The sequence below is a fragment of the Phaethon aethereus genome (assembly GCF_964289735.1).
Source record: "Phaethon aethereus genome assembly, chromosome: 2".
Lineage (NCBI taxonomy): Eukaryota > Metazoa > Chordata > Aves > Phaethontiformes > Phaethontidae > Phaethon > Phaethon aethereus.
The window spans coordinates 151,080,618-151,098,049 of record NC_138582.1 but is presented as its reverse complement, the minus strand read 5'-3'; the positions used below and the strand labels follow the sequence as shown (position 1 = coordinate 151,098,049).

The following is a 17,432-nucleotide window of genomic DNA, read 5'->3' as shown; positions in this document are numbered from 1 at the left end:
GATGCTTATAACAAGCACTGTATTTGGATTATAGCTATGCGAATGGAGTGCATTTTGTACCTTCAGGGTATGCTTTGCAGAGAGGCTTTTGCAACCCTGCCTTACTTTGAGCAAAGAGAAGAACTGATGGGTATTCTGAGGGAAGGTTTCCCTTTAGCTTAGTTTATTCTAACTCAGTTTATTGTGGGTTCTGTTCATTTGTTCACGCTGTTCTGTTTGTTTATATCCATGTAGTAATTTACTAGTACTTCACATATACCAGGTAAACTCATACTTGGCAAAGTTCATTGCTTCCTAACAAATACCATGATTTCTCGATAAGCGTTTTCTTAAGCTCTTAATCCAGAAGACCTTTTTCTCCTCTCTGTTCTATTCTGGGTACCTTTTATTTGCAGGCAGTTCCCTGCTTGTTTGTGGTTTGGTTTATTTTTTTACAAGTGTAACAACAATACTTCTAACAGGTATCATTAGGCTCTCAGAGCTTAAAACACTGGCCCAGAATTCCAAGAACGTCAAAGTCAATGTGAATTTGCCAGATCACATAATCACCCAGCGAGAAAGGGAGGAGGAAGAAGAGGAGGAGGAGGAGGGGAACTACGATCATATCCCAGAACAGACAGATGTCCAAACAGATCAAAAGGAAACCATTGGAAGTGAAACTAGACACCGCAAACGAAAAATTATCAAAGCACCTGAGATGACTTTACCAGCAACAAAAGAGGTACCAGAAGAGAAGGGTAGAGGAAGACGCCAGAAGGATTTTGATAACACTGAGCAAGAGGAAGAGAGTGATGATGAGAGCAGAAAAAGAGAGAAAAGCCGTGCCCCTGAAGAACTGTGGACTCAAAATCAACAGAAACTTCTTGAAATGGCCTTGCAGCAGTATCCAAAGGGAACATCGGATCGCTGGGATAAAATAGCAAAATGTGTTCCTGGAAAAAGCAAGGTATGTTTAGTTTTGATTGTACAAATCAAGGGGAAACATATTTTCTACCAATTTCTGATTACCTTAAGAACTGGGGGTCCATGCAGAAAGGTGAGGTTTTTACTTAGCCTATCAGTCCAGACATAATCGACCTAAAGTGCATTACTGTCGTGTTTGCTGTTTATATTTAAAGTATATTTTCATTTAATTCAGTTTGTTTGCTCTATTACAGAAAATGTTGAAATACCTCCTGTTTCATTTAAAATACCTACCTCTCCTCTGCCTTTCAGATCTTCAGTTGCAGGACAAATTAGATTTTTAAACAAATTTTGATTCAAAGTTAGTAACCAAATGTTGGTGAGACGCTTTGCTTACACTTTTACAATACCTTTCTCAACCCACCTCAATGAACAAACAAAATAAGTAATCCATCTGCAAGTGTTAAATGCTCAATAATCTATCTAATGTTCTTTTTGTAAGTATAATCTTTTTAAAATAGCGTTTGTTGTCAGTGATATAGTTGGTCTGTGTTAGATTCCATAATAGTTGTGATAGATTAGTGTGCTTGCTTCAGTCATTGTAGCTGCAGAAAATCCTAATTTTATTTGTGCCAAAACCAGCACAGAGAGCAGGAAACGTGGCGGGGAGATTTGAGTGTTCCTCTGGCTCTGAACCTGTTCAACAGTATCTGGTGTCAGTAGGTGCTCTGTTAGCAATCATAAAGGCTTGTCTTTAACAGGGTAACCTATCTGCAGCGTGGCTTGTACCAGAATAACTGCTCTGAAATAGATATTGGAACTGTTTAATAATTGCTTTTACAGTCATTGTCAAGAAATACTGGGTAACTGTTAAGATTCTTGAGTTTGTGTGCTCTGTAAAGAGAGGAGTTATCCATTAAAACATGTAAATTGAAAGTTCATTTTTTCTAATCCATACTCTGCACTAGATGTAGATTCTCCTTCTGCAATTCAGTGCACCACTTTTAATAAAAAAAAAACACACAAAAAACCAAAAAAAAACCTTCCAAAACCCCCCACAACCCTCAGAACCTAGCTCTTCTAGAATGAAGTAGCATGTATAGAGTTAAAGCAATACTAAATTATCAAACTTTAATTAACACACACATCTGTTTTTCCTTTTAGGAGGAGTGTATAGCAAGATACAAGTTGCTTGTTGAACTGGTACAAAAGAAAAAAATGGCTAAAAGCTGAATGTCCTGAGCAGAAGAGATTTAGCTCATCTTTGTCAAAATGGGGTTTTAAAACTCATATGCAGGAAACTGCATTTTTGTACCTCAGTATTTCTATACGTCATGTGCCTTAGTAAAAGAAAATATCAATAAATCTTATACCATCCTACCTATTTTGTGTGTTGAAGAATGAAGGTAGATTTTTGTGTTGGAGAGCTGCTTATGCAGATGTGCAATAGCAATTAAAAATTAGCGGACCTTCAGGAAAAGCCACGCTGATAATTGCATACTAGAACTGTCAGGTTTACAGCTAATGAATATACAGAATATAAAGAATTTTAAATTTTGTTTTGAAAATGAGAATTGATCTGAAACCGTTAAGCAAGGACGAGAGTAATGGAACTCTGCACTCAAGGTATATTTTTGCTTTCTTGCAGATATAAATAGAAGACAATATGCTTACAAGTATGTCTACTGCTACAGGAAATGTCTAGTCATTCTACTAATATTTTCAAATAAGCAGTATTTCTAATCTTAACTTCCACGTACATTTATATGCATCTGCAATATAATTCCTTTTTTACCAACTCTGCAGACTAACACACGTGGTATTTGGTAGTGCTCTTACTTGGTAAAGTTGAAATGAGTAAGAACATTAAAGGCCTCTAATTAAGATGCATGAGGCATATACTTCATGACCAGTTTTTAAGTACGGAATAGGACTTAAAAGCTAACGTTATTGGACTAAGAGTTCTCATATTTGGGGTTTTTTTTGTACACCCTGGATTCAATATAGTTTGATTTCATATTTGAAAAATAGGTAGTAAGGTTTATTATTCATTACATGCTATTTTGGTTTTCATAATTTTGGAAAATTTATACAAAGCTTAAAATGCTGGAATAAAGGATACTTAATGGGCTCTAAATTATATCAATAAATCAGAGCAGTAATCGTAGTCTTTTGCAAGAAACATTAAGGACTTGCATTTTTTAAAGAATCATTTACCACTCAAATTCTGATTTAATACCAGGATTCTAATAAGTTTTTGAGCTTTAATTCCAAACTAAAATGAAAAATCAGGGGACCACCTATCCAAACTCAAAATCGGAGCTTGGTGGCTGAAAATCTCCTTTAACTTGCTGCCATTTACACTGTTGATTTTCCCCAGTAACTGTTTGTTAATTGTGTTGCTTCTGACAGATCAGCATTTGACAAAATTTCATCCTGTTCCCGTAAAGCTTTAAGGGAGAAGTATTTAGGGAAGGTAACAGTGTTCCATATATGTTCCTTACCAAGTGGAACAGTTTGATTTTTTTTTTTTTTGTTATAAACAAAAAACTAATCTTAGACAGTAGAAATATTGATATTATGGAAACCTTACTAGACACACAATAATGCATCTAAATTTTGTTTCGCAGAGAACGTCACAGGTTAAGTGCATTGGAAACAAAACATATTTAGAAGCTGTACTATGATCTGCGTGTGCTAATCGATCAAATAGTAATTCTCTGCTACTAACACACCTATGAAGGAACAGTCTTAAGTGAGAGGAAGCAAGATATTTTCAGGACGCATCAGGAAGTCTTAACTTTACAAAGGTATTAGTCATCCAAGACACTCAAAGATAGATGACTCTAGCTGTAAAGCAAGGTAATAGAAATGACTACGAAGAGAAGCTGCTAAAATGGTTAGGTGAGTCGGTGAAAATTAACTTGGCAGAGCACGGGTAGGGCTGGGGTAGAAGAACACGAGTGAATGGAGATACATTGTTCATGATAAAAATAGACTGGTAATTGGAATATTTCTGCTGTTCCAGAAAACCAAAGCAAGTAATGGGAGAGTATAGCCTGTGAGGAGAGAGACTTGGCTTTCCTTTTCCACTCTGTGTTTATGGAATGGTGTGCCCAGTTTGGGATATCATTTCAAGGAAGATGTAGACCATCCAGAAGAGAGCAGGGAATGATCCAGAGTCTACAACGCCTGATTTGCTAGGAAGGACAGGAGGAATTGTGATATTTGCTCTGCACTAGAGAGACATAAATCTTCAAGTATGTAAAAGGGGAGCCTTGCACTTGCATGATCTCTGGGTCTTCTTGGTGAAATTATTACAGAACTGTTACATGTCTTTTGTGGCTATGAAGAATAATAATAGGCTCTCTTTAGAGTGAGAAATAGTTTAGTTCAATATTGGGGCAAAAAAAAAATGCAGTGGCAAATGTAATAAGGACTTGGGAGGACTTTGATACCTTGATCACTGGAAATCTTTAAAAACTTACCTGTGTAAGAGTACCTGCCCAAGACTTGCCCATATCACCGCTATGTATGTGGCACTAGACTTTCTGGACGGGGGTGGGAGGAAGGAGGATGAGCACCACTTCCTGGTAAGAAACTTTCATTTCTTTTTTTGTTTGTAAGAACATTCACACTGAGAAATTTAAGCAGTGCTCTGACAAATACAGTTTATCTGAAGGAAGATCCTGAAGGATGGCCAAAGAAAGATCGTACATGTCACTGTGTCACACTTGAAATGAGGGCTGTGAATGTCTAATCACAGGTGCTGCTCATGCCTGGATGGAAGTGAACTGAAGGGTTGCATCCTTATTGCTTGAATAATCAAGCTGCCTGAAAGTAAAGGCAAGCTGGCTGTGTAAGAGAAATGCATTGGCCTCTTCCACAGTGGAACTGCACCGTGAACTGGTGGCAGGCCCAGCTGCCTGATTGTCAAGCACTGGAAAGGTTTTGCAATGCACTGGTGGGTCGTTTGGAACTGGAAGCGTGTTTCACACTGAGTAGTCTGTCAGTGTAGGCCTTGGGATGAGGGATGTGAGTCGGTGTCCAGCATCAGTGGAGCTAATCTCTGCAACCATGTGCTCAGAGACACCCATCTAGGATGGATCTGTCACATAGTGAAAGCTTTGTCCAGGCCCTGTCCAGTCTTACTTCATGCTTCATTCCTCAAGGGCCTAGGCTAAGCTTTTGTGTTTGGCTATGGGGAGAAGGGTGATGGAGGGTAGGCATCCAAGATCTTCAGGCTCTCTCAGGGTCCTCTCTGGCAGAGACCGCAGGCCCTTCTGGCAGTGACTCTTAGTCTGTGGTCACCGAGGCGAGATGCGATGTTCTCTAGAGCAGCAGTCAGCTGCAGCCAGTCTCCATATGAGACCCAGCCTTTGCGTTGTTGTGGTTCTGGTGTCCACCACCAAAGCTACTGTTTTTCTGAAACTTCCTCTCCATCAAAATCGAGGTCACTCCAGGCTTGGGATTTAAGCAACTTCTTCCAACTCCTGTTGTAGCAGGGGATGCAGATTTTTTAAGTAATGTTAGTATTTGACTGTGAGCAAAATATTTTTGCTTCACTGGGCAGCTGTGAGCTGTACCTCAAAGTGCCTTTTGCACTGTAACTTTGTGCATGAAAAGCTTTCAGTCTTACAGGGTCTATGCTGTAGCTCTTATATGGTGACTTGCACTTAAATGAGTGAGATCTGAGTCTATTTATTTTGAGCATATTCTGTGTGTCCCTGTTGGTGGGATAGCCAAGACCCTATGGAAAGAGGCATTTGGGGCAGACTAGCCAGGGAGGGTGGTATTGCTGTACCATGCTGAGGATATAGTCCAAGTACCAAGCTCTAAAGCGTCAGGATTTTGTAAAGTAAAGTAAAGTAATGACCTGACAACCAGACGCAAGTGAATGAGTAGGGTATGACTGAGAAGCTGTAACGGTTAATAGTGTTCCAGTTTAGGTTAGTTCAGTTCTCAGAGAAAGACTAACAGCTGCTGTTCTGCAGATCTAAATGTTTGGACTGTATTATTCTCAACTTTACAAGCTGACAATGTATGAACTAATTTAAAAAAAAAAAATTCTTTCGGGGATGGTTTTGCAATGTGACCTCTTTGAGATGAGAGTCTGAAAATAATAGAAACACTGAGTGTTTTGCCTTTAAAAGAGCTCTCCTTTTGGCAGAACCGACAGCGAGACTTTAGTGCAGCTTATGAAAACCAGGCACCATAAAATCAGTTAAATGTCACACAATTGCATTGCTGAGAGTAGCTCCTACTAATACAGCTTGAATGGATGAGGTTGATAAAAGCAGGATTTGAGATGTTGTAGGCTGTCCAGAATTAGTTGGCTCCTGTAAGCCATAACGTGTGTTGTCATTGTTGTCAGTAAAGCTGGATTTTGGTGAGGGGAAAAAAAAAAAGGCAGCAGAAAGTTTAAAAGCCTTTAAGTTAACATGAAACTCTCCTGAAATGCAGCACATTTAGCCTGTGCTGCTCTGGTGACATGGACCCCAGAGCGGTTCCTGATGCATCTCGGGGTGGCTCGGTAAGCAGTGACTTAACTGCCAGGGACCTGTGTGGCTGCTTTGCCATCAGAGGCATTCCACAGGGATGGCAGCATCGGCTGCTACTGAACTGGTGCCAAATCAGCCACAGACCATCATCTTTGATGTCAGAATCTGCAAGATCATTGAAACAAGTTTGGGTTGGACTGCATCTGGCCCTCACGTGAACTTGGCTTTGATGTGGTCTCTTTTCTTTAAAGGGATAGCAAATTGGGTTTTTGTTCAGATGTCAGAACTGTCCTTTTCGTTATTTTCCTGCTGGTGATTGTTGGTCCATCAGGACTACATGTACTGTAAAACATACATTGCTCTCTTGGGCTTCTGGCACCAATCTCTGACAAGTAGAGATTTTAAGAATGTCCTGAATTTGATGACCTCACTAGTGTTTCTGACTTTGCCCCTTTCATGCTTCTCACCTGGTACTTTGCTTAGGCAGTACCTGGTACCAGAGCTTAGGCAGTCCCTTCTCAAATAAAAAACCCACCCAAGGACAGGCAGCACTTGTCACTTGTACTGGTTGCTGTGGTACTGCTCCAGTAGGAGCACGATGACTTACCGATAGTTCTTGTCTACCTGGTCAAGTTTTTGGATTCATCTCAAACAAAGCAGCAGTAATGTAACCCCTCCAGTCCATGACTCCAGGAGAAAGGACTCAGGACACCCTGGAGGCCTCGTGCTTATTGGGCTTTTCTTCCCCCTCATCTACAGGTCTAGCCGTATGAAGTACATAGTTGCCCAGCATATACATGCTATATACTCTCCCTTCTTAGCATTGAATAGGCAATGCCCAACAGAGCCAGAAGAAAGGTGGTACCCAATTCTAGAGCTTATCTAGTTGCCTTCTGTTCAACTAGTCTTCCAAGCCTCTTCACCTTACAGCATCAAACATTCATCAGCTACCCCTGGAACACAGGGAATTTTTTCTAGCCCTGAAGGCTGAGGCACTGTGGAGCAGGTGGGGGTTAGCAGTGCCCCTTGCTGTGCCAGATGATGGTTTGCATTGCCCTGCAGTTAGTTCTCAGCTTGCTCATTTACCCATCGTCTTTCAGGATTCCAGTTTTCCCCACTGGAAAACAAAACACACCTATTTAATCCCCAGGACTTGAGCAGACAGAACACCACACAAATGGCATAATCCTACACCAACACCATCTTCCTGCTGCTTGTTATGAAGCTTGTCTCAGCCGGGGGCTGCACCTGACTAGCAAGGGGCTAAAAGTCACAAGGGAGCCACACTGCATCCCTTCTCTGCCGCAACCTGTACTACTGCAAACCTCATCTTCAAGTGACAGTATGGGAAGGGTCAAGTTCCTCCTTGCTGCCTGGGAAATAAAAGACCAGGAGTTCAGCTGTGTGTTTACCAACTCCTCCATGGACAATAAGCAAAATGCCTGGAAAAAACACTGAGTTGGTTGTACAGAAAATACAAAACAAAAATGACAACAGCCACTGACAGCGTCATCACCTCACTGCAGGCATGCTGTAGGTAAAGAACCCATCCCATCTCCGCAGAGCTCTTGCCAAGTTATTTCAAAATGAGCTGGGGCCATTAGAGCAACAGCTTGCTGCTCCTCCTCTTGCAATTTCACAGCAATTGCTTTTTGAAGCATGAAAGCCTGGACAGTGTTACAGCTGCATCAGTGTCTCTTGAAAGCAAAAAATTAACTTGAGAAACATTTTAAAATGTTTGTTGTAATAAATTTTAGTGCCCAGGTGCAACTGAAATTGTTCCTGTTACGTGATGTTAATAGAATTACTCCGTTCTTCTTCGAGACTCACATTCACACAAGCAGTATACAACTATAAACATTATTAAAGTTTATTAACAAAAGCTTTGTACATATCTTTTCATACACTTGGAATTTTACATCTAGTCAAAATAACAGCACATTTCCATCTTACCTTTTGTACAAATTGTTACAGAATATCCACCAGTGGGCTGAGTAAGTAAAATAAACCCCTGGTTTACTTTTGTAAAGTATCTACAAAAGTGATTTGTGGCATTTTTTAAAAATTCCCCAGAACATATAAAAATAAATTATTTTTACTTTTTCAATTAAATCTACTAATTAGAAATATTACAAATCAAAATATCAATGTTTTCTTATGAATTCTTTACAATACAAAACAGATTCACAAAACTTTATTTACAGAAATGAGGTAAGAACTGTGCAATGTTTAACTAAGAAACATATTACAGAATTAACATGTTCTTCCAAATAAGTACACAGTGGAGGTCTAATTACAGCTGGGTCTTTTCTTCTAATAATTCCCACCTTAATATTGATTAGTGGTCATTACCCCTGTTTAAACTATCCTTCACCATACTGCATAGACTCATGCCATGAAATCAGCTACTGTTGGAAGTGTTGTAACACAAGTTCACCCGTTTCAACCACTGGTAAATTTTAGTGGGAAATACTCAATTTTTTGGTAATTTATTAGTGAAAAGTGACCCAGGTAACAATCTGCCTGAGCTATCTACAGTGGTATAAACACCTCTAGTAAAGGCAGAACAACAAGGCTGCTGGTGCAACACAGAATATTCCCGCTGTTAACATGGACACGGCTAGTGCATGATCAGCTGTTCGCAGCCACTTCAGCAAAATGGAGGTAGCAACAGGCACTTGGTTTAGGCCAAACACTACACGTACTTCTTCCAGTGCGGCCTTCTCATCTGGTAAGAAAACTTTGTCACTGGAACCAAAGTGGTTCCTTTAAAAACCTCAGAACTCTTAAAACCTACACCAAAATTAATAAACTTTGGATTCCATACTGTAATTCTTACTCAGGAAAAACTCCAACTATATAACAAACAGGAATTTAAAGGAATAAAAAGTTCAGAAGTGGATTCCCTTATGAGTCAGGTTTCAAAATAGGTGTGTAAAAAAGAAACGACAAACAGCAAGTCCAGGCTGCCATCACAAGCTTAGTCTAAAAGCATATATTGCAACTGCGGCAGCAGATGAGACTGGCTAGGGTTGGGCTTGGTTTGGTTTTTAAAACTACTGCTCTGAAACTACAGTAATGCATGACTGCAGGCAGTTTACTAGCCTTTAAAGTTCTAAGATTAGGACTGAAGAGTCAAGTATATGTTCTTCTAGAACTTGTACTTAGTATCATCCTATTGACAAAATAATTACGGTTGCAGAGTTTTATCTACTTCACAGTCTGAAGCATTAAAAAGTACATCTATTTTAGTGCAACAAGAAAGCAAATGAAAGCCTAACAAAAATATCCTATGAAAATTATTAACTTTTTGCTGTGCATTAAGAGTTCCTTGTTGCATTTCTTCAATCTGCAGAAAGGAAAATAGTTTGCAGCCAGATGAAGTGCTATAACAGCAGGACATGCAGTTCCCAAGTATCATTCAAATGTCAACTCTTCTCTGACGCAACTGGTCCAGTTTTATCACTGAGCCTCTGTGTAAGAGAAAATACTTCTAAAAATCAGATTATAAAATACAGAGTTAAGTAATTAAATTCATACAAATGACAAAGCAGATGAGGTACATTCAGTAGAGCTATTTATATAGTAACTTTTCCATCATAGACGATAATCATGTCCTGTAGAATAAAAAGCAGGGATGGAAAAAATAATTAAAGGAGTAGTACTACCTTGGAGCAACTCACACCAAGGTCCTCAGAGCTAGCATTAGAAAACACCAATTTTGCTTCTACTTTCCTTCCAACAAGACTGGCTGTTCCTGGCTGTTGGTCTCTCCTTAGAACCGCATGATGGTCAAGACAAATACCAGGTGACCTCTGCTACGTTTTACCTGCTGGAGAGGGCCGAAATCTACACTTCTCCATCAGAATAGACACACAATTTCCATTTTGCCCCTGTTACAATTACCTTTCTTTCATAAACTGCTACAAAGACATTTTCCTGCAAGTATTGAACAGGACTGAGCCAAAACCTCAGCTTGAAAACCTGTTCCAGCTGGAAATGAGATTAAAACAGTCAAACAAATACAGAATTTGTTAAAAATTCTTTTTGGATTAAAATAGTTCAACAATCCAATGCAATCTGTCTCAATTCTAACACCCCCCCTCCTTTTTTTTTAAGGCAATTTTAAAAGAAATTTGTATCTAAGGGCTTTGTTTAAAAGATGTTCTGAGATTTCTTGGAATTGTTTACAGCTAACTGATAAGAACAAAAACTAAAATTGTAACAGCATATTTGTAAAACATACTAGTGCTGCCCAGTCACACTGTCCAAACCTAGTAATAGCCATTTAAAAAATTCTAAATAAGGTCACCCATAGAATAGTTTGTACTGATGCAAACCAAATATAGCATTTCAATTCCATTCACTACTAATGTTGAGAAAATGAAGGGAGATAAATTTTCAACATACTAGAACAAATTGTGAACATTTCTAAATGAAGGCAAGACATTGAGCAAACCCCTGTGATAGAGCACTTCTGCTCCAGCAGCCAGTGACTGGGAAAGAACGTGATCTCACCGGAGTCCTGCAGTTTGCAGTACGGTTGCAACATCACAACAATGGACCAAACTGGAATGTGACGACCACGCACAAAGCTTAATAAAAGTAAAGGCTCGTATTTTTGAATGGAAGGGACCTGTTTCCAGAAAAATCGTCTTGAAAATTCATTATTTATGTTTTGTGTCTCACCTTGTATTTGGGAAGTACCAGAAAGGCCCAGCTGCCCAGGTCCTTTTCCACCGCCATGCCCCTAAAGTAGTTGGAGGCTTTGCGGGGTGGGGAGCGGAAAGGAGACCAATATTTAGCCCCAAACTCTTCCTGCCCGCTGCTGCAGACAAGCTTCCCTTTTCTCACTACCACTTGATGTCTTCTCCAAGAAATACTGCAACTTTGTCTTCCTGCTCTACTTATCCTTTGTTTGCACAAGTTCCACACACTCCTTCCCTTCACCCCCCCTTATCTTAACTGTATGACCCTTAGAGAATGAAGTATAGTCTATGACTCCTTGAGGAAAGATTTCCTTCTTGGGGATGGAGATTACAGGCAAATGCTGAAGACAATGGAACATCTTTGCCAGAAAGATGCACCTTGTTTCCTGATCTGTCTAGGAAAGCTTTTATTACTCTATCAAGCAACGGAGTCACTCAGCCTCCCAGTGTACATCTTCATCGTCCCACGCCAAAACCAAGATACACATAGCCCACTCTCCTAGTACATACTTCACCTTCCCAGCAACAGGCCTCTCATCTCTCAAGTCATCACCTGCTCTCTGCAGCTGTACAGTGCCTGAGGCCTGGCCAGCACAAACTCGTCAAGTAAGGTGATAAAAGGAATAATCTGTAAAATAGTGGACACAAAGCTGGGGAAGAAGGTGGGGTGAGGAGGACAAGGGCTGCAGGTGTAATTACAAGAGGAAGGCAAGGGTCATTGGTTTGGTGTCCTGATCCAGGGAAGCAGGAGTGTGCAGCAGACAGGTTAGGTGCAAGTGATTACAAGTTCAGGGAGTTCTGAACCTCACTAAGTGCAGTCCAAGGCTCAAGAAAAATAAAATAAATAAAAAGTCCACTATCTTTGAGTTGTGAATACAGGCATGTAACTTGCTTCTCATCTTTTAGTTACCTCGTGGAGGTACTACATTGAAAACGAGGTGAGAAATATACTTACTGTCACCTTCTGAGCTGCGTTATCGCCATGAATTGTAAGGAATGGGTTGGTAGTAGCTGCATTAAGTGGTGAGGCCTGTGTGCCTGAAAGTAAGTTGTTTATGGGTATCTGTGCTCCTCCAGTAATCTGCAATTGCTGTACTTCAGATTGATGGTGTTGGTGGTGGTGATGTTGTTGCTGTACTAATTGATACAAAAGGGCCTGATGTTGTTCCTTGGGTAATTCAAGGAGAGGGAGGCAAAAATAAAAATAAAAAAATAACAAGTTAGTTACTGAGAAATAGCTCCTCCCTGGGTTCTTGCTTATCCAAATCTTCAGTCAGTGCAACCCTTAACCTAATCCCAGCTAATTTAGGTTACACTAATAAAGTTCCACAAGACTGTGGGAAAGGGAAGAAAGTGCCTATAAAATTTCCTGAAATCAGCAGCTCAGCAGAGGCTCAGCTAAGCCTGCTGGCTTTGTCAGGCCTCTATCACAAGAAACATACCCAAGAATATCAAACCGTGTTTTTCAAAGTACTAGAACTACACAATTAACAATACAAATAGCTAAATCAGTTACCCAATGGCATACATAAATACTGCAAGGCAAATCAAGACAGCTCACGAGACGATACCCAAAAATCTTTTGCTAGACTCCTAGTGGAATCAGAGAGTAGCTTAGGATATTGTTAGAATCCATACATGGTCCCAAACTCTGCTGCATACAGCTGATGCTGAGAGACACAAGCCACCATGTCCACACGGGACAAAAATGGGACTGAAGGCACTAGAGAATGATTCTTCTAGCAATACACACAGCCCAATAATCTCCTGTAATTTAGCATGACTATCATCCAAAAAGCTTGAAGCAACTGAAAAACTAAAAGACTATCAAAACCTGTAATACCGAGTTAAACACATTTTTAGTCTATATATTAGGCTGAGGAGTTTATCCATGCATTAGAATACAACAGAAGAATAAATCATAATTAACTGTAAAACTTACTGATGTGAGTTGCTGGGTACTTAGTAATTGCTGAAACTGCTGGTGCTGTTGATGGAGTAGAAGTTGTCTCTGTTGGTCAGGAAGTAATCCTAGTCCCGAGGCACTGTAGGGTTTGACAGGGTAATACTGTAGTTTATATGAAAGTATGGGAACATTTTACTTCAGTTTTCCATTGAAACAGAAAACATGTACAGAAATAGACAGTTCCTATTTATAATTTTGATTGAATCTGTCAAATAGTCTGTCTATCTAGTTGCATTTTTTGATACATACCTAGACATTACCACCACCACCCCAGTCTCATTTATGCTAAGCAACAGCAACATCTTGCCTGTAATGTAAGTTTACTATGTGCACATTAAGCTCAGATAATCACTACCATTTCTACATTTTCTCAAATACTTTACACAGAAAGGCCAGATTTTATATTATAAGACAGCTCTTGCCAATCTTTAATACTTAGTTAACTAGCATTTACTTTGCTAATTTAATTTGGTTTCCTTCTAATTCTCATATTTTGTTATATTCAAATCTATCACTGTTGCCTACACCTCATCCGTAACTTAGCAAACGCATTCAGCCTTGAAGTGGGCCAACTGATGCTGCCATGGAACAATCCAGGCTGCCTCTGCACTTGCCTACTTGCTCCCAGTCCCTATTTTCATGCCTACATAACATTTGCTGCAGCTATTTAGGAAACTGGGCAGGGAACTGATCCAGCTGACAACTGGTCTGGAAGTAAAGGGTTTCTTCAGCTGTACCAGTTCACTGCAAGATCAACAGCATGAACAAGGGTGGGTTTGGAACAGAAGACCAGGAAGACAGCTGGATTTACTCTGTCGGTACCAGTGTTGGATTTTACTAGTTTAAAACACCCACTGAATTATTAAAGTGTAGCTTAAGTATTTCCCTTTCAGCGCTTCATTTCTGTCCCCTCCCCTTGCACAAGCTCTTGCACGATCAGCTGCACCTCATGCAAATAGAGCTGAAACCTAAACCAATACCAAACATGCTGAAAGATTATCTCTTAATGTAGATGAGGTTATTGTGTGACCGCACAAACGCGAGTACCGCCAAGATGGTGTGCGTAGGATGACCACCAAGATGACAAGATTGCTAGTTGTGATTGGGAGTAAGGAATTAAATTAACTTAAATCAGCCACAAATACGCAGTTAGGCTACAACCATTTAGCTCTTCAGGACATGATATTTATCTTGCCTTTCTACAGTAGCTAGCATACTATAGGCCGGCTCCATGATCACTTGGACATTTACTTTGTATTAACCACCCAGTATGAAAATACACATAGCATCACCATTCTCTACTGCTGGGACAAGGCAAGCAACACATAAACTTTTGTTTCATACTTCATTGGATGGCCTTAATGCTATGGGAAACACATGCTGGGCTGCACTTACATTTCCCATCATCTACTTCACAACATTCATTACTGTCATTTCTACCACTCTCCTGGTTCTCAAACCTCTTGTCAAGGGTCTTCTTCCCTAGCCAAGAAATCGATTCTACTGACCTTGTCCTGTGCAAGCCATTTTGCCTCTGATTATTCTTGCTGTACTGTTCTTTTCCTTGTATTATATCCTTTTCCAAAACTGCATAATCAGAACCACACAGAACATTCCAGGTGCACACACACCAGCTATTTAACATGACAGAACACAAAATGGATAACACCATTCTATTTATTCCCCAGTAACTGCTATCAATGTTTGTTTGTTTGTTGATAAAAGAAGAGATGACACTTCACCTATCCGAGGAATCTCCTAGATTTTCCTCCTGACCTACAACAGCAAAACTCAGGCCTAACAAGCTAGAACTGTGCATATATTTGCCTTTCAAATGATGACACTGATCGATTAAATGAAATTCCTTCAAACAGCTTTAAAATCAATTTTATCAAAAATATTTGTAACAGCTGTAAAAAATAAGTACCTTCAGTTTGACTAGTATTACCATTATTTCCTCCTCTTCTTTTTACTTCACTTTTTCTGTATTCTTCTATACTGGAATCAATCTTCTCCACTGTGTTGTTTTTTTTTTTAATTCTTTCATCCCGTTCTTTTTTTTCACCCTATATCATGTTTTACCTTTGCACTTCTTTTTCTGCTGCTGTTCTCCCTTCGCTTTACCCACTCTAGCTTCCTCTGTTGCTCTATATTGGTACTCGAAAGAAAATACCCTCAGCCAGCAGCTGAGATCTAAGCATCTAGAAACAAAACCTAACTGCAGAAGACAAAACACTGCAGCTGCCGAGCTTCCCAGAAGAGGTAGTTCACTGGATTTCACCACAGAGCTTTCTCTAAACCAGATCAGCTTGGACTGTAAATTTAATCCTTTTTAGCTTCTCATTAAAAGGTATATGATCAGTCTGAAAGTCTCCATCCTACAGTCTTCTCTGGTTGTGAGAACGTAAAGAAACAATCCTATCTTTCTCCTCAAATCACTTAATCTCACAGTTGCTAGCAATCTGTTTAAGTCATCTTTTTCCCAGAAGAGGATCAAGTATTTTTCTCTGCCAAATGAATGTAGGCACTTTTACCTACAATTTGAAACTCTCTCTAACAGCAGCATGCAGGTCAGTGTTTTCTCACCTCCCTATGTCCCACAGTTAAAGAGTTCACGTGAATAAGGACAATATGCATAAAGAAGTCTTCATGTATTGGTGAATAATCCAGGGAAGTTACTGTAAGTTGCTGCTTAGAGGAACATCTGGGAAGTCTTTTAAAAAATACAAAAAAAGTTGGAAAGTAGGGCTGAGTTTTCCTGTGACTTTCCATCACCTTGGGAATACTGCCAGCTCCAAACTTGACCACCATGCCATCTAACCAGGTTTGGAGAGCTCGCAGTAACGGCATGGTAGCAAACCTCCATGCCTGCCCGTGCTTGTAACCATTTAACCCTCCCTCTTACGCAGTTCGAAATAGCGATGCCTAGGGGAATCTGACATGAAAGAAATTGTCAACTAGTTGCCACTGAAACAGCATTGAACTCAAGAGTGGCAGGAACAAATGATGTCCCATATATTTTCAGAACCAATAATGCTTTTATTTTTTTTTTTTTCTCCTTCATTCAAAGTCATCCCAGAGCCTCTTCACAACTTAGTTCCAGTAACAGAAAAGTTTTTTTCGTATTTTTCACTGAAGCATTTGTAATGCAAGAAACAGGAATGAGGAATGTATGTGTCATTGCTAAAATCACATTAGCACTAATTAGCATTAGTGCTTGCTCAGCCTGAACTTTTTTCCTCTAAATATACAACTAGAAATACTGAAAACTCACAGAAAATGGGGGCAATTGTAAACACCTCTAAAGGAAGGGGCCCAGCAAATCTGGATGAGTTCAATAAAGCATAGAATTGTGTAAAAAGTACACTTCTAAATTTAAAATTAGTATTTTTAAATTAATGTTGATTTTAAATTAGTATTATTGAAGGAGCAGTGCAGAAAGAGATCATGCAAGAACAGAAATAGAGAAATGGAAATGCTGACAGAGTTGTACATCATAAGCTTCTTGTAGCAGAAAATAGGGAATCACTGGAGTATTCCAGACGACGCTAAAAGTTAGGATGAGAGCTAATGAGCAGGATACTAGTTGCAGTATTCTGCTTGAACTGGAGTAGTCTACTACTAGGCTACACACTCAAGAGCAGTAAAGATGGATATAAAAAAACCCCAAAGGAACTTCTGCAATATGAAGAGTCAGAAATAAATAATCTGTGCATTAACAAAATCATATGAGAAAACAGCAGCATGACCGGTATATTTGGCATTACCTGAAAGTGGAAAGCATTACACAACTAGTTAGTATTATTGATTTTGTCTAGTATTTCTCACTCCTCCTCACACTTTTGGGGAGAGTAACACAAAATTCTTGTGTTTTCAGCAGACCTCTGTTTAACATATGAAATGTTATGCTTGTATATGATACAAACTATGAAAAATATAACCTCCTCCATAAAAATATAATAGCACATCAAAAACAACATGATACACTTGGAAGTATCAGGTTTTACAAGCCTGTTGAAGCAATACCACACAATGGTACTGTACATTCAGGATTCATACATGAGCATTCAGGAGCTGCCAAACTAACAGCGAGAAAAGAAACTGGAAAAAGAAACCACAAAACCAGGGATCCCTTGCATCATTCCAATCACATGTGCCTTTTTTGGTGGGTAATCCACCATAATCTCCAAAAATAAACTCTACTTGTCTTTAAGTAATCCACTCCCTATTTGCAGGCATTTCTTTCCACATTTAACTGTAGCTCTCCTTCCCAAGCGAAGGACAGTACAGGGGTGGGGAGAAGGGGAGCGGTGAGAATGAGTTAGCCCAGGCTCTGCTCTATCCCAAAACACT

The 17,432-nt window shown here is 39.6% G+C and overlaps 2 protein-coding genes across 3 annotated transcripts in view; one reads left to right on the top strand and one right to left on the bottom strand.

Moving 5' to 3' along the window:
• The window catches only part of DNAJC1 (DnaJ heat shock protein family (Hsp40) member C1), a gene marked incomplete at its 5' end in the record, with an annotated part of 114,222 nt that extends 111,944 nt beyond the window's left edge, over positions 1-2,278 (top strand). The window contains 2 exons of the mRNA XM_082014617.1: positions 462-946; positions 2,068-2,278. Coding sequence (XP_081870743.1) covers positions 462-946; positions 2,068-2,136 — 554 coding nt within the window. The 3' untranslated portion in view covers positions 2,137-2,278. The remainder of the gene's footprint in view (positions 1-461; positions 947-2,067) is intronic.
• A 7,547-nt stretch (positions 2,279-9,825) lies between these two features.
• Positions 9,826-17,432, bottom strand: part of MLLT10 (MLLT10 histone lysine methyltransferase DOT1L cofactor) — a gene marked incomplete at both ends in the record, with an annotated part of 132,872 nt that continues 125,265 nt past the window's right edge. Inside the window, 3 exons of one of the 2 annotated variants that reach the window (XM_082014587.1) lie at positions 9,826-9,894; positions 12,069-12,281; positions 13,056-13,158. In XM_082014587.1, the coding sequence (XP_081870713.1) occupies positions 9,826-9,894; positions 12,069-12,281; positions 13,056-13,158 (385 nt within the window). The remainder of the gene's footprint in view (positions 9,895-12,068; positions 12,282-13,055; positions 13,159-17,432) is intronic. The other variant, XM_082014588.1, reaches the window with a different exon arrangement.